The following is a 16,553-nucleotide window of genomic DNA, read 5'->3' as shown; positions in this document are numbered from 1 at the left end:
GCAATTTCCAGGTTGGCCGAGAGATTTATGGTGAGTAGTGGGTGCTGGCCGAAATATTAAGGATTTAGAGGACCTAATTTTAAGTAGTAAATGGTTTAGATTGAGTTGTTTAATTATGGTTCAAGTTGGGAAAATTATGGCCAAGTTCCGATTTTAACTCGAGTTTACGTCTAAGAATACTTTTAAATATGTTTTGGGACAATTTTAGGAGTTTGGTAAGTTTTGGATCAAAATAATGAGTTTTGGAATTATTCGGAATTTGATCGCCGCGCGAAACGCTAATTAAAGAATTAATTGAAACGCCTAGATTTAAGCTTAATAAAATTATGGGAAATTATATTTAAGCTAAAATAATTATTAGAAGTCTAAGTTTTTAATTTGGGAATTTTATGCTAAGGTTTGGTTTAATTCGGGATTTAAAATGCATTAATATGTTGTATTTAAAGATTTATTTAAAAGTTATAGATTTAAGCCAAATAAAAATATGGGAGAATTCATGTAGGCTTAAATAATTATTTGGGACATGGTAGAGTCAATGAAATTTAGAAAATTTCAAAAAGGTGAAATTTTACGTCTAGGGGCAAAATGGTAATTTTGCACTCGGAGTGAGATTTTAGTCCTAGCAGCGCCCTGAGCACGAATCATATTATTTTTAAATGTTCATGCATCACGTTTATGATTTTTACGCTATTATAATAATTATGGTGCATGCTTAATTTAAAGGAATTAAGTGAGGAAAAGAAGAGCACTCCGTCTCCGCCGCGCCGCGTCGTTATTTCGTTTGTTTTCTGTCAAAACAAACCAAGGCATGTATATACTTTTTCTAAACCTCAATCAAGTCATATAGGTATTTTTAAATATCGCAAGTACATGATTTTAATTGTTCCTATTTAATTATGTTGGTTAATTATATTACGTGCATAAGAAATATTATTTTTGAGATTTATGCGATATGGCTTGTGGTTCATTCACTATGCGGGAGCATTATTTATACGGTCGCCAGTGACCGCTCAGTTCAGGTTGGTATCATCAGGTCGCCAGTGACCTATCAGTTCAGGATGGTACCATCGGGTCTTCAGTGACCGCCAGCTCAGTTTCAGGCTCCCCAGTAGTCAGTTACCGATCAGTTCAGCTTAGTGCAATGGCCACAGGCGTAAAACATAATCTCAACAGAAAATTTTACCAGTTATTTCAGTACAGGGCTCCAAGGAGCAAACATTTTTACTGTGATTATCAGTTCAGTTATGCACGTATTATAATTGCTCAGTACAGACTATTTTCAGCATCAGTACAGATTATTTTCAGCATCAGTACAGAGTATTTTCAGCATGAGTACATATTATTTTCAGCATCAGTACAGATTATTTTCAGTATACCTCATGACAAGATATTTTATCCCATGCATATTTTACTTCAGATTTTACTCGTTACCTGCGATATATGCATGCTGAGTCTTTAGGCTCACTAGACTTGATTGTTGTAGGTACTTGAGGCCAGGGCCGGGGACGGGGACCAGTGAGTCAGCTTGGGTCGGTAGTAGTGACACCCGAGGACCTCAGCGCAGCAGTTATTAATTTCCGCAAACAATATTTTTTCAGTCGTTGGATATTTTTAAATTGTATTTGTTAGCAAATTTTATTTTCTTCCGCTGCTTTAAATTTTAAACATTGAACTTGATTCATCAGTGATTTTATTAATGAGGCCGTTTAAGTTCTTTTAAAAAGAAAATTTTTAATTTTCTGCAAATTTTCAAAGCGAGGATTTTCGGGCCTTCACATTACCTAAAACCCCTCTATCCACAATGTCTTTCTTAAATTCCTCGAATTTTGATCGAAATATCCTTGTAATCAAACCTGGACGGTCTTGAGGTGATTGCCCAGGAAGTAGTTGATTTTTTTATCTCATTCCAATTCGGATTGCATGTCATTGTAAGCATTATATCTGGTTTTCCATATGTTTGTACCAAAGTTATGGCATCTTGATACCGTTGGTACATGTCACGTGGGCTACCACCGAAAGATGATGGCAAAACGATTTTGGTACCAACATTTCCTGTATAAAGTAGAAGATGATAGATATGTATAAGATGTGAGTTGTAACATATAGTGTGAAAAATAATATTCAAATCATAAAGTTATCGTACAATATTCAAATCAGTAAATTATTGTACCTGCATTATTTTCACCTCCATGTAAACAATCTTGCAATCCCTGGTAAAGTTCTGAATGTATATCACGTTGATTTGAACGTATCCATCGTAGTCTTTGTGTTTCAATCTTTACGTAATTGTCAACCACATATTGTTGAAGTAGACGACCTCCTCTAAGAATCAAAGATGGTGAATTTTCTCGTATCTGGTTAAGAAGATAATTTATACTGTATGAGAATTGATTTAAATATAAGTTAGATTTTTTTTTAAAATAAAAAGATAAAGCAAAAAGTACAATGTTTTCTCACTAACCTGTAGCATATACGCATAGTAATTTCAGCATGTTAATCGGGTACCATTGATATTTCGGCTATTTAAGTCCCAACCATATGACAAAAGGAGGGGATATTGTAAAGGATCATAATAGCCAACTACATCTTAAATGCTGATAAGATTTCCACCGATTCCTTGTATAGTAATATCTCGACTGCTCAAAGTTTCTTGATACTCGTTGTCAACAATGAAGACCGCAACTTGAGATGTTGTTGGTAAAATATATTGATGTTCATTAGGTTTTTGTTGCCTAATGATGAGCCTACAGTTAGGTATGTCTTCACATTTGCCAATTTGTCGAAACACGTGCACAAAAGGATTGTGTTGATCAAGAATGTTTTGTATCTTAAGCAACAATTCTCGCCTTAGATCTGGATTTTCATTAAGTCTATTGTCTATATCATGATCTGTGTCTACAATCCACATCTGCATGTACCGTGTCCTACAATTCTCATTTGGTAGAAGACTTCCAATAGAGTGATATATTGATCCCTGGGCACGAAATGTGTAAATTCCATGTGTACCGGATGTTAAGGACTCATCTATATTGACTCTCATTGATGTAAAAGAGAAAACATGATTGTAAGCCCTTATGAATCGTCGAAAATGTCTGCCTTCCTCATTATCCGCAGCATACAACTCTTGCAATTCAATGGGAGAAGGGATATGATCCAAATTTGTGTTTCCATTTCTACAGCAGAATTGTGATGATTCACCATGAAACAATACATCTTGGCAATGTATACAAATTCTTGGTTCAGACAATTGCCACCGATAATTTATCTCAATTTCACCGAAATTTCTTGCTAGGTTATGATATCGACGTGGACGTGGATATCGTTGTATGTTAAAAATGACATTGTTTTCATTGAAAATGTTTCCTGCAGAAATTTTCAAATTAATCTTCAAATTAACAATTTTAAAAAAAGTTGTTGCTGGAAGAGTGAACCAATAAATTATATAGTGGAAATTTATTATTATAAATTATTTGTAAACTTTTGTTTTTAAAAGTAACCTATTTTTCAAATAAATTATGATGTATACTGTATATTGAAAAAAATTCAAAATGTATTTTTTTCTCCTGTATGTTAATTGAAATTATGAAATGCATATAAGCTCTAATAAAAAAGTCAGATATTTCATATTCTATGTTAAAAAAATATACCATATTTTGAAATAATATTTTTATTAGTTATATGAGTTTTTGAAAAATATGAGTAATCAATTTAAATAAATTATTTTTTTTGTACACAACTATGAAATTAGACATTAAAAAATATACAATGTGTTTAAATTTAATTTTACATGTTTAATCGTATATTTAATGTAGGATGCTTCCTATTTAATTTTTAAATCAACTTCTGAAACATTCAAATGATTAAATATTTATGCAAAAAATGTTGGAATTTAAAACAAAAAATATAAATCAATCACCTAGTTGATGGACTCTCATTGAAGTCATTAAATATTACATGTATAACGTGAGAGAGGAAATTGCTGGCAGAAGCAATAAAATGTTTTTTATAAAAAAAAATACATATGTATGTCACAAATATAAAAATTGAGTGAAACAATTATTTAGCAATTTAAAACAAATTAAGTCAACATATTGTGGTTAAATTATTTATTTTTATTTGAACCCTTTTGTAATGGATAAAGGTGTAAAACATATATACTCAATCGACTATTTATTTGGATATAGTAGAATACCTTGATGAACAGAATTTGGCTTTGGCAAACGTGTGCTAGAACTTCCACGCTCGTAATTTGATGTCAAAGTATGAAAAGATATTGGCTCTGAGCGACATGTGTGTCGCACTGTAGTCACATCAACAACTGTCATGAACAATAGATGTGGAGCTTTTTTAAACTTCGCAGTAGTATTTGAGAATGAGAACTATTTGGAATATTTTGTACAATACTTCAAAGTAAATAAATGATTTTTTTGCCAAGAAAATATTGTTTAACATTACATTGTGGATTTAATTCCAAATATTGTAAAGATACTTACGATTTTCACCGATGTTATGAGTTGATTCTTGAATCATTGTATTTGGTGCAACAAAATCATTACTACCAAGATTAGACTCATCTGGAATAGATGATCTTTCATTATCTTGTCTCCTTCGATAATTTGTACGACCGCGAGCCAATTCCATGTTCCTTGCATCCTCATTTATTGATTGTTGTCTGGTACGTTGAGTCAATCTCCAATTTATTTGTTGATCTTTTGAACAATATATTCATTTTGTAACAGTTTTTTTGCATCTAGCACACATTCAAATGATTAAATATTTACGCAAAAAATGTTGACATTTTAAACAAAAAATATAAATCAATCACCTAGTTGATGGACTCTCATTGAAGTCATTAAATATTACATGTATAACGTGAGATAGGAAATTGCTGGCAGAAGCAATAAAATGTTTTTTATAAAAAAAATACATATTTATGTCACAAATATAAAAATTGGGTGAAACAATTATTTAGCAATTTAAAACAAATTAAGTCAACATATTTTGATTAAATTATTTATTTTTATTTGAACCCTTTTGTAATGGATAAAGGTGTAAAACATATATACTCAATCGACTATTTATTTGGATATAGTAGAATACCTTGATGAACATAATTTGGCCTTGGCAGACGTCTGCTAGAACTTCCACGCTCGTAATTTGATGTCAAAGTATGAAAAGATATTGGCTCTGAGCGACATGTTTGTCGCACTGTAGTCACATCAACAACTGTCATGAACAATAGATGTGGAGCTTTTTTAAACTTCGCAGTAGTATTTGAGAATGAGAACTATTTGGAATATTTTGTACAATACTTCAAAGTAAATAAATGATTGTTTTGCCAAGAAAATATTTTTAACATTACATTGTGGATTTAATTCCAAATATTGTAAAAGATACTTACGATTTTCACCGATGTTATGAGTTGATTCTTGAATCATTGTATTTGGTGCAACAAAATCATTACTACCAAGATTAGACTCATCTGGAATTGATGATCTTTCATTATCTTGTCTCCTTCGATAATTTGTACGAATGTAAGCCAATTCCATGTTCCTTGCATCCTCATTTATTGATCGTTGTCTGGTACGTTGAGTCAATCTCCAATTTATTTGTTGATCTGTTGAACAAAACATTCATTTTTAAGTGTTTTTTTGCATCTAGCACACATCAAAAGTATCATTTATAGACCATGTAAATATTTTTTGAAGTACGTATTATTTATACCATGCTGGTTTGAAGTAGAAATGGATGAAGTAAATTCCATTCTTCTAATTTGGTAATTTGATCGATGTCGAGCAAGGTAAGATTGTCGGCGTTGTTGGGTCATAGAATGTATCCTTTCACGTTCGTTATCCGTTAGCATTTGTCGTCTTTCGATGATGTAAGAGCTAAAGCTAGAATTTGTCATGTCCTGCATAGAATTAAAGACCAGTAGTTAATGTGGTTATGAAAATAAGAAAATAATAGTGGAATACATGTGAGGAAAATTTAAATGAATATTTTTTGCATGTACGTACATGTCATTGTCGTCAACTATTTGAGGCTATATTTTACTCATATGTCATCATTTTTGTCATATATATATATATATATGTATATATATATATATATTTATATATGCTATTGTATTATGTTGATTGATCATGAATGTAATTGATTCTTAAAATATAAATATTTTTCTATTTTAATAAATTTTTACAATACAGTATTAAAATGTTTACTTGAAATTTTGAATTAAAAAAATTGCAGACCTGCGTAGACCTTTGTTGTTGATTTGTGACGTCATTGTTGTTTGGTGTATGTTCTCCCGAACTCGTGGCTTCCATTTTTCAATGTGCATATATCTGCAAGAGAAATGTATTCTCATTCCATCAAATTCGAGCTAAAGCATCACCTAAAATACTGAATTAAAAACCCAATGGCTGAACTATTTAAAGAATTTTGAAAATCATGACTCAAAATATGTTAAATTTATTGCAAGTTGTGAAGAAGTATTAGTAAACAAACAGTTTGAGAAGCATATTTATGTCAAAAATTTTTTTTTTTGGAAAAAAATGTAAAATACATATGAAAGGGCGAATAAAAAATAGTAAAAGATTAGTCATGCCCAATAGTAAAAGAGAGACGAAGATATAATTTTATGTTTTTACATATCCTTGAAAAAAGATTCATATGACATTATGATAATTATTACATAGGGATCAAATTACATAATGATGATTTTATGATACTATTTTATAACGAAAGAGCTAGTAATAAAATCTGAAATTGATATCTTTTCGCTTCACCAATGAATGGAATAAACATTTAATATGAAATTTCAAAAGAATTAATGTGTTATCATGTAATTTAATATGGATTAACAAAAAAATATAAAAGTAAAATCAACAGTACATGAAGGAGAATTTAATAATGAGATTTCTCAGTAATATGCAAACATGATATGAATATAACAACCAAATTGTTGAGTTTCAGTGTTGATCACTCTTTCACTCACTCTTACTTCTACAATAAAATCATTAGAACTCAAATATTATAAATCAAATTGTAAAATTTGTTAGTTTCATAATGGAGCCATATGACAAAGTATGACGTAATGAAAATTGTATTGGAAGACAAACAAATGATCTTAATGAATTTAAAGATGTTTTAATTTTCCAGCCCCTTAATAATTCCAAGTACGTTTATACAAAACCACAACACTCAATTATCTCGTGTAGACGAACAACTCAACATGAGGCGATATAAAATCCTACCATCCAATTTGAAATCAACATGAAACAAATTAAAAAATTCAATCCTTGACACTTAAAAACTAAAAACTATAAATTAAATATTTTATACTTGACAACTATAAAATATAACGCAACACAGAACAAATGGAATCAAAAAATAGAGATTTATACATTTCTATTTGAAATTGACAAATACACTACCAATGATTAAAATAGATTATTTATGCAGATTTTATAAAACATTTAAGTGCAATGACTAATGCAAATAAATGTAAAAACACAACAAAATCTAATATATTCAATCAAATATACCTCGAATCCAAATTAAAATAATCTCATGCTTCAAAAAAATACACCACCAGATTATTTAAGGGCAATGATTAATGGTGCAAATAGTTTGCTTTATTTGAAATCACAAAATCCATGATTTAAAAATTTTCATATTTCAATTATTAATTCATTAATAATTATTCACAGAACACGATGATTAGGATGATTTCAGAAATTTTCCAATTTTCCCGTGATCGGTGTACCAAATATATCATTTGTTTAATTTTCCAATCTTTGACATTAGTCTTCTGCTTCTCAAACTGTGTGTTTACTAATACTTCTTCACAACTTGCAATAAATTTATCATATTTTGAGTCATGATTTTCAAAATTCTATAAATAGTTTAGCGTTTGGGTTTTTAACTCTGTCCAGATTTTAAAAATTTTTAATTCAGATAAAATGTGTGACAACATACAGGAACTGTGGCAAATCACATTGGGTTATGAGAAGAGCCAGATTAAGATGCTTCAACCAATCATATATAATCCCAAATCCAGCACAAAAATATAAAATCAGAAGACGTATGAATCTAAAGTTCATGTTCCACGGTGATTCAAAAATATAAAACCTTGATCTAGAATAAAACATTGGAGAACATTCATAAGGGGAAAACCGAAACTAACATTCATAAGAGGGGGGAAATTCAAACTAACATTCAAAACGTGCATACTTTTTCAAGATTCTATAATTCAATTGATAAATAAAAAAATTGGAAAATGATCATAATGTGTAAAAATAATACATAATAGATAAAGAGATAAAAATCAAACCTTAAAAAATTTGATGGGTTTGAAGGAGGTTCAAGATCGGTCAAATTCCGAGAAGCGTAAATTTTTAGAGAAGAGAAGAGCGTCACTCTGGGTGGAAAGTTGAACATGAGAAAATCTAAGTGATGTGTTTAAGAACGTGGAGTGATGTAGTGGGGGTGAAGGGTATTTTAGTTGTTTTAAAAAACAGAGCAATGTAGTTACGCTAGCCTACTCAACTTTAATAAATAGTAGAAGATTAAAATGAAGCATAAGAGAATGTGAATTTTGTTTGTGAAAAAGTAAAAATTTATGGTAAAAAGTAAAAATCTCAAACTCTCAAAATTTACCAAACTACACACTTTATAATATTTTTCTCTCTACTCAATTGTGATTTTCTTCACAAATGAGAGATCTATTTATAGAGTTTCATTACACATAATCCAAAAAATGAAATACATCATTACCTACATCACACACAAATTTCTAACTTTACAACTCTTATTTTCAACATTCAAATACATCTTTACGTGTTTTGTACTGTCTCGTTAAAAACCTTACTAGGAAAAACCCATTGGGATAAAAACCATAGTAAGGGAAAAAGAGTGCAGTCACGTAAACTCCCCCTGATGTTGACATGAACAATTCTTCACAAATTTCGTAGATTGCGCATCCCAATATTATATATGTGCTTTTCTGAATATTGACGTAGGAATTGCCTTTGTGAAGAGATCTGATGAGTTTTCACTTGATTGAATGTGACGAACATCAATACATTTATTCTTCTCAAGCTCTTGGTGAATGCGAAGAACTTAGGAGGAATATTTTTAGTTCTGTCACTTTTATGTATCCTTCTTTCATTTGAGCAACACATGTAGCATTATCTTCTATAGTATGACAGACTTCTCATCGAATGATAATCCGCATGAAACTTTGGATATGTTGGGTCATTGATTTTAACCACACACATTCACGACTTGCTTCATGTAGTGCATAATCTCGGCATGATTTGATGAAGTTGTTACGAGCGTTTGTTTCTGTGAAACGCCAGAATATTGCAGTGCCTCCACGAGTAAATACATATCCCAGTTTGGGAACGTGCCTTGTGTGGATCAGATAAGTATCCAGCATCAGCATAACCAATTATACTTGAATTAACATCTTTTGAATACAAAAGTCCCAAGTCTGTCGTTCCTCGTAGAGTAACGGAATATATGTTTAATTCCGTTCCAGTGTCTCTTTGTTGGATATGTACTAAATCATTGCCCAACATATTCACGGCAAAAGATATATCAGGCCTTGTATAATTTGTAAGGTACATAAGGCACCGATGTCACTTAGATATGGTACTTCTGGACCAAGAATATCTTCATCATCTCACATGGACGGAATGCATCCTTTTCTATGTTTAATGATCTAACAACCATTGGATACTTAAAGGATTTGCTTTATCCATATTAAAACATTTAAGGATCTTTTCTGTATAATTTGTCTGGTGAACAAACATTCCACATTCTTTTTGTTCAATTTGTAAAACCCAGACAATATTTGGTTTTTCCAAGATCCTTAATTTCAAATTCTTCCTTCAAGTATGACACAACTTCTTGAATTTTCCTTATTCGTTCCAATGATGTTTAAATCATCAACATATACAGCAATAATTACGCATCCGGATGTTGTTTTCTTAATGAAAACACAAGGGCATATTGAATTATTTACATATCCCTTTTCAATCAAGTGATCACTAATTAGTCGATTATACCACATTCGACCTGATTGCTTTAACCCATATAATGATCTTTGTAATTTCACAGAATAACATTCCCTGGGTTTTGAACTTTGTGCTTCAGGTATCTTAAATCCTTCAGGGATTTTCATATATATATTACTATCACGTGATCCATATAAGTAGCTGTAACAACATCCATAAGACGGCATTTCTAAATTTTCAAATACCAGCCAAGCTAATCAAATACTGAAACGTAATTGCATCCATCACAGGAGAATACGTTTTTTCATAATCAATTCCAGGCCTTTAAGAAAAACCTTGTGCAACAAGTCGAGCTTTATATCTTACTATTTCATTTTCTCATTTCGCTTTCGAATAAAACCCATCTGTATCCAACAGGTTTTACACCTTCAGGTGTAAGGACTATAGGTCCAAAAACATTACGTTTATTTAGCGAATCTAATTCAACCTGGATGGCATCTTTCCATTTTATCCAATCCTGCCGATTTTTACATTCACCAAAGATTTTGGTTCATGATCTTCGTTATCATTTATGATGTCGATTGCCACATTATAAGAAAATATATCATCAATTTCATCTATGTCCTTTTCGGTTCCATATTTTTCCAGTATTAATGTAATTGATAGAGATTTCATGATTCTCGTCAGTTTGTGGTTCTGACAGAACATTTTCATCATCATGTGTTTTCTTCAGGAACACCATTCTCTATTTTGTGATCATCATGTGTTTCTTCAGAAACATCATTCTTTATTTTGTGATCATCGTGTTTCTCTATGAATTTTCTTTTTCGAGGATTTTTATCCTTGGAACCGACTGGCCTTCCACGCTTCAGGCGTTTAAATGACATCATGAGTATCTTCCATTTATTTCTTTGGAATTTCAAATTCGAGCAGGGGTATTTGCAGCATGTATATATGATTTAGTTACTCCTTTTGTGTCTGCGAATGCATCTGGTATTGATTTGCTATTCTTTGCAAGTGTACAATTTGTTGTATATATTTTCACATTGTTTTTATTCTTGGATCCAGATGTAACAATGAGTGATACATACCATGTAATTTCCTTTTCGGTATGTTTCTGTTCTCCCCCTAACATTGGGAAGATTTCCTCATTAAAATGACAATCAGCAAAACGTGCTGTGAACACGTCGCCTGTCTGAGGTTCAAGATATCGAATGATTGATGGACTATCATAACCGATATAAATTCCAACCTTTCTTTGAGGTCACATTTTCTTTCGTTGTGGTGGTGCAATAGGCACATACACCATACATCCCAAAAATTCTCAGATGAGAAATGTCCGGTTCTTTACCAAATGCAAGCTGTAATGGGGAGTATTTATGATATGCACTTGGTCTGATGCGAATTAATGAAGCAGCATGTAAAATTGCATGTCCCCATATAGAAATAGGGAGCTTTGTTTCATAATCATTGGTCTAGCATCATTTGCAGACGTTAATCAATGATTCAGCCAATCCATTCTGTGTATGTACATGAGCAACATGATGCTCGACAATGATTCTCATAGACATACCATAATCATTGAAAGTCTGGGAAGTAAAATTCACCAGCATTATCAAGTCTAATTTTCTTGATTGTATAATCGGGAAACTGATTCCTCAATTTTATTATTTGAGCAAGTAATCTTGCAAATACAACATTTCGAGTTGACAATAAACATACATGTGACCATCTGCTGGAGGCATCAATCAATACCATAAAGTATCTGAATGGTCCACATGGTGGATGGATTGGTCCACAAATATCACCCTGAATACGTTCAAGAAACATTGGTGATTCAGTTTGGATTTTGACTGGTGATGGTCTTATAATAAGTTTTCCAAGAGAACATGCTTTACATTGAAACTTATTATTCTGAAAGATCTTCTGGTCTTTCAGTGGATGACCATGTGTATTTTCTATAATTTTTCGCATCATTGTTGAACCAGGATGTCCCAATCGATCATGTCAATTGGTTAATATCGAAGAATTATCAACTACCATGTTTTGATTCAACGAGACTATATGTGTATAATGCAATCCAGTAGGGAGCATTGGTAGTTTTTCAATCACATATTTATTTCCTGATTTATATGTGATAAGACACATATATTAATCATTCCCTTCATTCATTGTTTGAGTATCATACCCATGGGAATATATATCATTAAAACTCAACAAATTTCTTTCGATTGTGGTGAATATAAAGCATCATTGATCAAAAATTTTGTACCATTAGGTAACAAAAATTGTGCTTTACCACATCCTTTAATCAAGTCTACAGGACTTGATATTGTATTCCATCGTTGTTTTTGTGGTTTTAGTTCCAAGAAATATCTTTTTATCTCGGAGGATAGTGTGCGTTGTACCACTATCGGGTATGCAAACTTAAGCTTTGCTCATAGCATTTTCCATATTTGAACTTCAAAAAAATATGCAATGAAATAAAATTACTGGCAATATATATTTAAATATAACACATATCATAATTATACAATAAAACATTATATGAATACATGAAAAATAAATTATTGTACATTTATATTCTACCACTATATTGTTCATTTTCAAAAATCATTGAGAAAATCTGCAGCATCAAATTGTTCATTTCTATCCCACCAACATATTGATCATTTCCAGAGAAATCATTCATAAAATCACCAGCATCAAAATGAGTTGAATCACTCAAACGGTCACTGCGTTCAGTGAAGTTGGTCTCCTTTTCTTTCCCCTTTAATGATTCTTTATAAAGTTTACAAAGGTGCTCAGGGGCTCGACAAACTTTGGACCAATGTCCTGGAGTACCACATCTGTAACAAGAACTTTCATATCTTTTTGAGTGATTCTCATTAACACTTGTATTCTCATGATGCCTTTTCTGTGGATGGTTTGGGACGCTCTTTTGAGATGAGTTATAAAAATAACTATCTCTATTATTTTCAAAACCACGGCCTCGACCACGACCACGCCAATTCCACGTCCACGTCCACGTCCACGACCTCGACCTCGACCAAAATCTTGTCTTTGATTTTGGTTTCCGAGGTTTAAATTCATTTTTACTTACAGCATTTACTTCTGGAAATGCTGTTGATCCAGTGGGTCGGGACTGATGATTTCTCATTAATAGCTCGTTGTTCTTTTCCGCCACAAGAAGACAGGCGATGAGCTCAGAATATCTCGCAAATCCACGTACTCTATATTGTTGCTGTAGAGTAATATTTGATGCATGAAATGTGGAAAATGTTTTTTCAAGCATCTCAGATTCTGTGACCTCATGTCCACAAAATTTTAATTGCGAGATTATTCTATACATCGCCGAATTGTAATCACTGACTTTTTTAAAATCTTGGAATCTCTGTATTCCATTCATCCCGGGCGGTCGGAAGTATAACTTCCCTTATATGTTCAAATCTTTCTTTTAATCCCTTCCACAAAGCCATGGATTTTTTTCAGTCAGATATTCACATTTCAATCCATCGTCGAGATGTCGACGCAAAAATATCATGGCTCTTGCCTTTTCTTGTGACGTGCATATGCCATTTTCTTTAATGGTCTCGCTTAGACCCAATGACTCAAGATGCATTTCTACATCTAGAGTCCATGGCATATAATTCTTTCCCGTGATGTCGAGCGCAAAATTCGAGCTTTGTTAAATTTGACATGGTGGTACTAAAAAAATTACGATGCATTTTATTAGTTAATAAATATTGCAATACAAAGTAACGGATAAAAACAAGTACAAGTATTTGTAAAAATAAAGAAAACACGAGGAGGATATTCTCCGATAAATACAAGACTCGTGAGTATGATAACCAAAATAATTAAAAATATCCTTGAGAAAGCCATCTTCTTTTTTCTTCGAAAAATTTGATGATGAATAATTTTTAGAGAAGAAGAGAAAGTTGGAGTGATTGAATGTGTTTGTGAGATCATATTTATAGGGCAAAAACTAGCCGTTTTTTACCATTTATGACCGTTGGTGTACAAAAAAATAAAGGTATGTATTTGTATAATTTTATGGTAATAATATGATATATATATTAGACATGTTTAAATAATATGTATATCATATCATAATATTATAATGAGTGTCATAATTTATTTTGTTTAAAAACCTTATAGGCTTTTATACTTGTCGTATCCCTTACCGGGAGTGTGGGATGTCGTCTTAACATCCTCCCAGGATTTATAACAAGTTTATGAAAAATTTATTTTTATTATTTCTAATAATAACATTATATTGTATATTAAATAAATACACAATAAATAAATAACAGTAAAATAAATATTATTACTTTTGTTACCTTTTTCTTCTGTTTGGAGCTTGGAAAAGTATGTAGGACTTTTAGAGCTTCGTGCTGATAACGTGTTGTGAAAAAGTAAAAATTTATGGTAAAAAGTAAAAATCTCAAACTCTCAAAATTTACCAAACTACACACTTTATAATATTTTTCTCTCTACTCAATTGTGATTTTCTTCACAAATGAGAGATCTATTTATAGAGTTTCATTACACATAATCCAAAAATAAAATACATCATTACCTACATCATCACACACAATTTCTAACTTTACAACTCTTATTTTCAACATTCAAATATTCAACTATTACTTTTCAATATTCAAATATATATTTCAACAAATTTGAACATAAAAAGTGGATTTAATTATGCGAGTAGATTACTAGTAATGTTGCTTGCCTAGTTTGTAACCTCGAATTTTTTTCAGTAGATTATTATTTGCAGTAACTTGTATTGATTCTCAAACATAGATGGCATGTAAAACAGAAAAAATTAATTAAAAGAAGTTCGGCTCCAGTATGTCTGGATGCTGTATATGATTAATATGAATACAGCTACAGTATTTGATTGAGTGTCCAGTAGTTATTCTTTCATTGAATGGCCCAACAGGATGTTCATATTCCCTTGAATGATAATGACCCAAACCCAAACTCTGGACATACAATCCACGGAATTGCTTAAAATAACAAAAACCACAGTATTCCACTAAATACTTTTATACATAAAGACGCAGTAGTTTGAACAGCAGAACAATTTGTTTCTTTCGTAAACATTTGAACACTAATGCATAGATCCCATCACACCATCTTTATTCCCAAGAGATTGACAATTTCTTATCACATGCATTGAAACATGAAAGTTATCCATCGTCTTTCTAGTCCAAGATGATGAACAAAAATTTAAAGAAGGATTTATCTTAGTTGCTTCTCTCAAATTTGGAATAAGAATCATCCCCAGTCCTAAGTACACATATGCTGAACGAAAACTGTGAAACAATAGTACCTGGATACTAATAAGCCATCCTGTTACTTTTCCTTGATGGCATGCTGATCTATTTGACATTGGTCCACTAATAGATATTAAAATGAGTAAATTGGAGTGATGTGTTTAAGAAGTAAGACAAAAACAAACAGCTGCACAAAATCGTGTCTATTTCTCAATTGGTGTTTCATTAGCAATCAAATATCCAAACATATTCTATCAAGCGAGAGATGATATTTATTTGTGTGAAGTAAACAAAATGCACAATTTTGAAGAAGAAATTACCATGTGGTGAGAAAGAGGCCAGTGAACTGTTGTTTCTTCGGCTTTAATCCTCCATGGACGATGAAAATAAAAAAAGTCGAAAAACACGAAAAATGAAACAAATGATTGCAGTCAAGCACAGGAGGAGAAAGAGTAAATATGATTTGCGAAAGATGAAATAAAAAAATTATTTACCAGTAAGAAATTACCCTTAAAGATTGAAGACAGTAAAAGAATGGCAACTGCGACCGTGGCGAATGCTACAATTCGGCCTATTGGTTTCTTTTTGGTTGCTGGAAGCGAAGGGAGAGAAGCCTAATCCAAATTTTTTGCTTCCCCGTTTATTTTGAAGCTCCAACCCAAGAGATAATTGGAACTTGCTAGCAAACCTTCAAGAATTGGAGAAAGATCCAACTGAGAAGAAAAAAAGAGGAAGCTGAGGTTTTACGAAGATTGCTGAAGATTTATATTGATGACATACGTCCTCGAATCATACTCAATCCAAGCAACTACCGGCATCCCACCGTTGAGGCTTAGATAATTTTTCACAGAATAATTAAAAAAATGTAAATACCGTAGGGAGTTGCAGCGGCGGTTGGGAGAAGATGAAGGTTTTTTCGAGGGAAGAGCCGGAGGCGGAGGGGAGTTGATCGAGAAATTGAGATGAATATATCCGATCTGCACGACAATTGAAATGTTATTTATAATTGAGATACAGATTTAACTGAATAACGAAGAAAGGGGAGTGGAGTTTTAGGCGCCTCTTCGTTTGGGATTTGGGAGAGAAGAAGATAGTCTGATAAGGTTAGAAATCTGAAAAAAGGTGGAGAGGTGGAAAAAAGGTGGAGAGGTGGAGTGAGGGTATTTTAGGGAGTTTAAAAAACAGACCAAGACAGTTACTCTAATAGGCTTAGCTTTAATAAATAGTAAAATATTAAGCGAAGGTT

The 16,553-nt window shown here is 32.0% G+C and overlaps 1 protein-coding gene and 1 long non-coding RNA gene across 16 annotated transcripts; one reads left to right on the top strand and one right to left on the bottom strand.

Annotated features, from left to right (window-relative positions):
• Window positions 1–6: 6 nt before the first annotated feature.
• On the top strand, window positions 7–1,740 carry LOC140820529 (uncharacterized). The gene is made up of 2 exons (XR_012115516.1): window positions 7–806; window positions 1,484–1,740. It is a non-coding gene; the product is annotated as an uncharacterized lncRNA (long non-coding RNA).
• On the bottom strand, window positions 1,500–16,305 carry LOC140820527 (uncharacterized). 15 transcript variants are annotated; one of them, XM_073180811.1, is made up of 14 exons: window positions 16,181–16,303; window positions 15,802–16,020; window positions 15,628–15,668; window positions 8,336–8,422; window positions 6,939–7,005; window positions 6,252–6,344; window positions 5,725–5,911; window positions 5,402–5,617; window positions 5,101–5,226; window positions 4,494–4,709; window positions 4,193–4,318; window positions 2,462–3,363; window positions 2,171–2,354; window positions 1,504–2,052 (listed from the first exon to the last, which is right to left on the bottom strand). In XM_073180811.1, exons 6-12 carry the CDS (start codon window positions 6,324–6,326, stop codon window positions 2,588–2,590), a joined length of 1,722 nt encoding a protein of 573 aa, XP_073036912.1. In that variant the 5' UTR covers window positions 6,327–6,344; window positions 6,939–7,005; window positions 8,336–8,422; window positions 15,628–15,668; window positions 15,802–16,020; window positions 16,181–16,303; the 3' UTR covers window positions 1,504–2,052; window positions 2,171–2,354; window positions 2,462–2,587. The 15 variants fall into 15 exon arrangements, with proteins under 15 accessions (XP_073036921.1, XP_073036920.1, XP_073036919.1 ...); XM_073180809.1 differs by lacking the exons at window positions 6,939–7,005; window positions 8,336–8,422 and adding an exon at window positions 15,364–15,430 and having other exon boundaries at window positions 15,628–15,676; XM_073180814.1 differs by lacking the exon at window positions 8,336–8,422 and having other exon boundaries at window positions 15,628–15,676.
• Window positions 16,306–16,553: the final 248 nt, after the last annotated feature.

This window comes from Primulina eburnea, unplaced genomic scaffold (assembly GCF_022965805.1).
Source record: "Primulina eburnea isolate SZY01 unplaced genomic scaffold, ASM2296580v1 ctg1146_ERROPOS100000, whole genome shotgun sequence".
Lineage (NCBI taxonomy): Eukaryota > Viridiplantae > Streptophyta > Magnoliopsida > Lamiales > Gesneriaceae > Primulina > Primulina eburnea.
The sequence above is the reverse complement of the archived record's forward strand: the minus strand, read 5'-3'. Positions and strand labels throughout refer to the sequence as shown.

Bases quoted from the DNA above. Each gene is read 5' to 3' on its own strand.
- LOC140820527 (XM_073180809.1), bottom strand. From the start codon at position 6,326: ATGGAAGCCACGAGTTCGGGAGAACATACACCAAACAACAATGACGTC. The intron at 5,227-5,401 runs GTAAGTATCTTT...TGTTCATGACAG, and splicing joins TCATAACATCGGTGAAAATC to TTGTTGATGTGACTACAGTG. The intron at 4,710-5,100 runs GTATTCTACTAT...ATTGTTCAAAAG, and splicing joins GCCAAATTATGTTCATCAAG to ATCAACAAATAAATTGGAGA.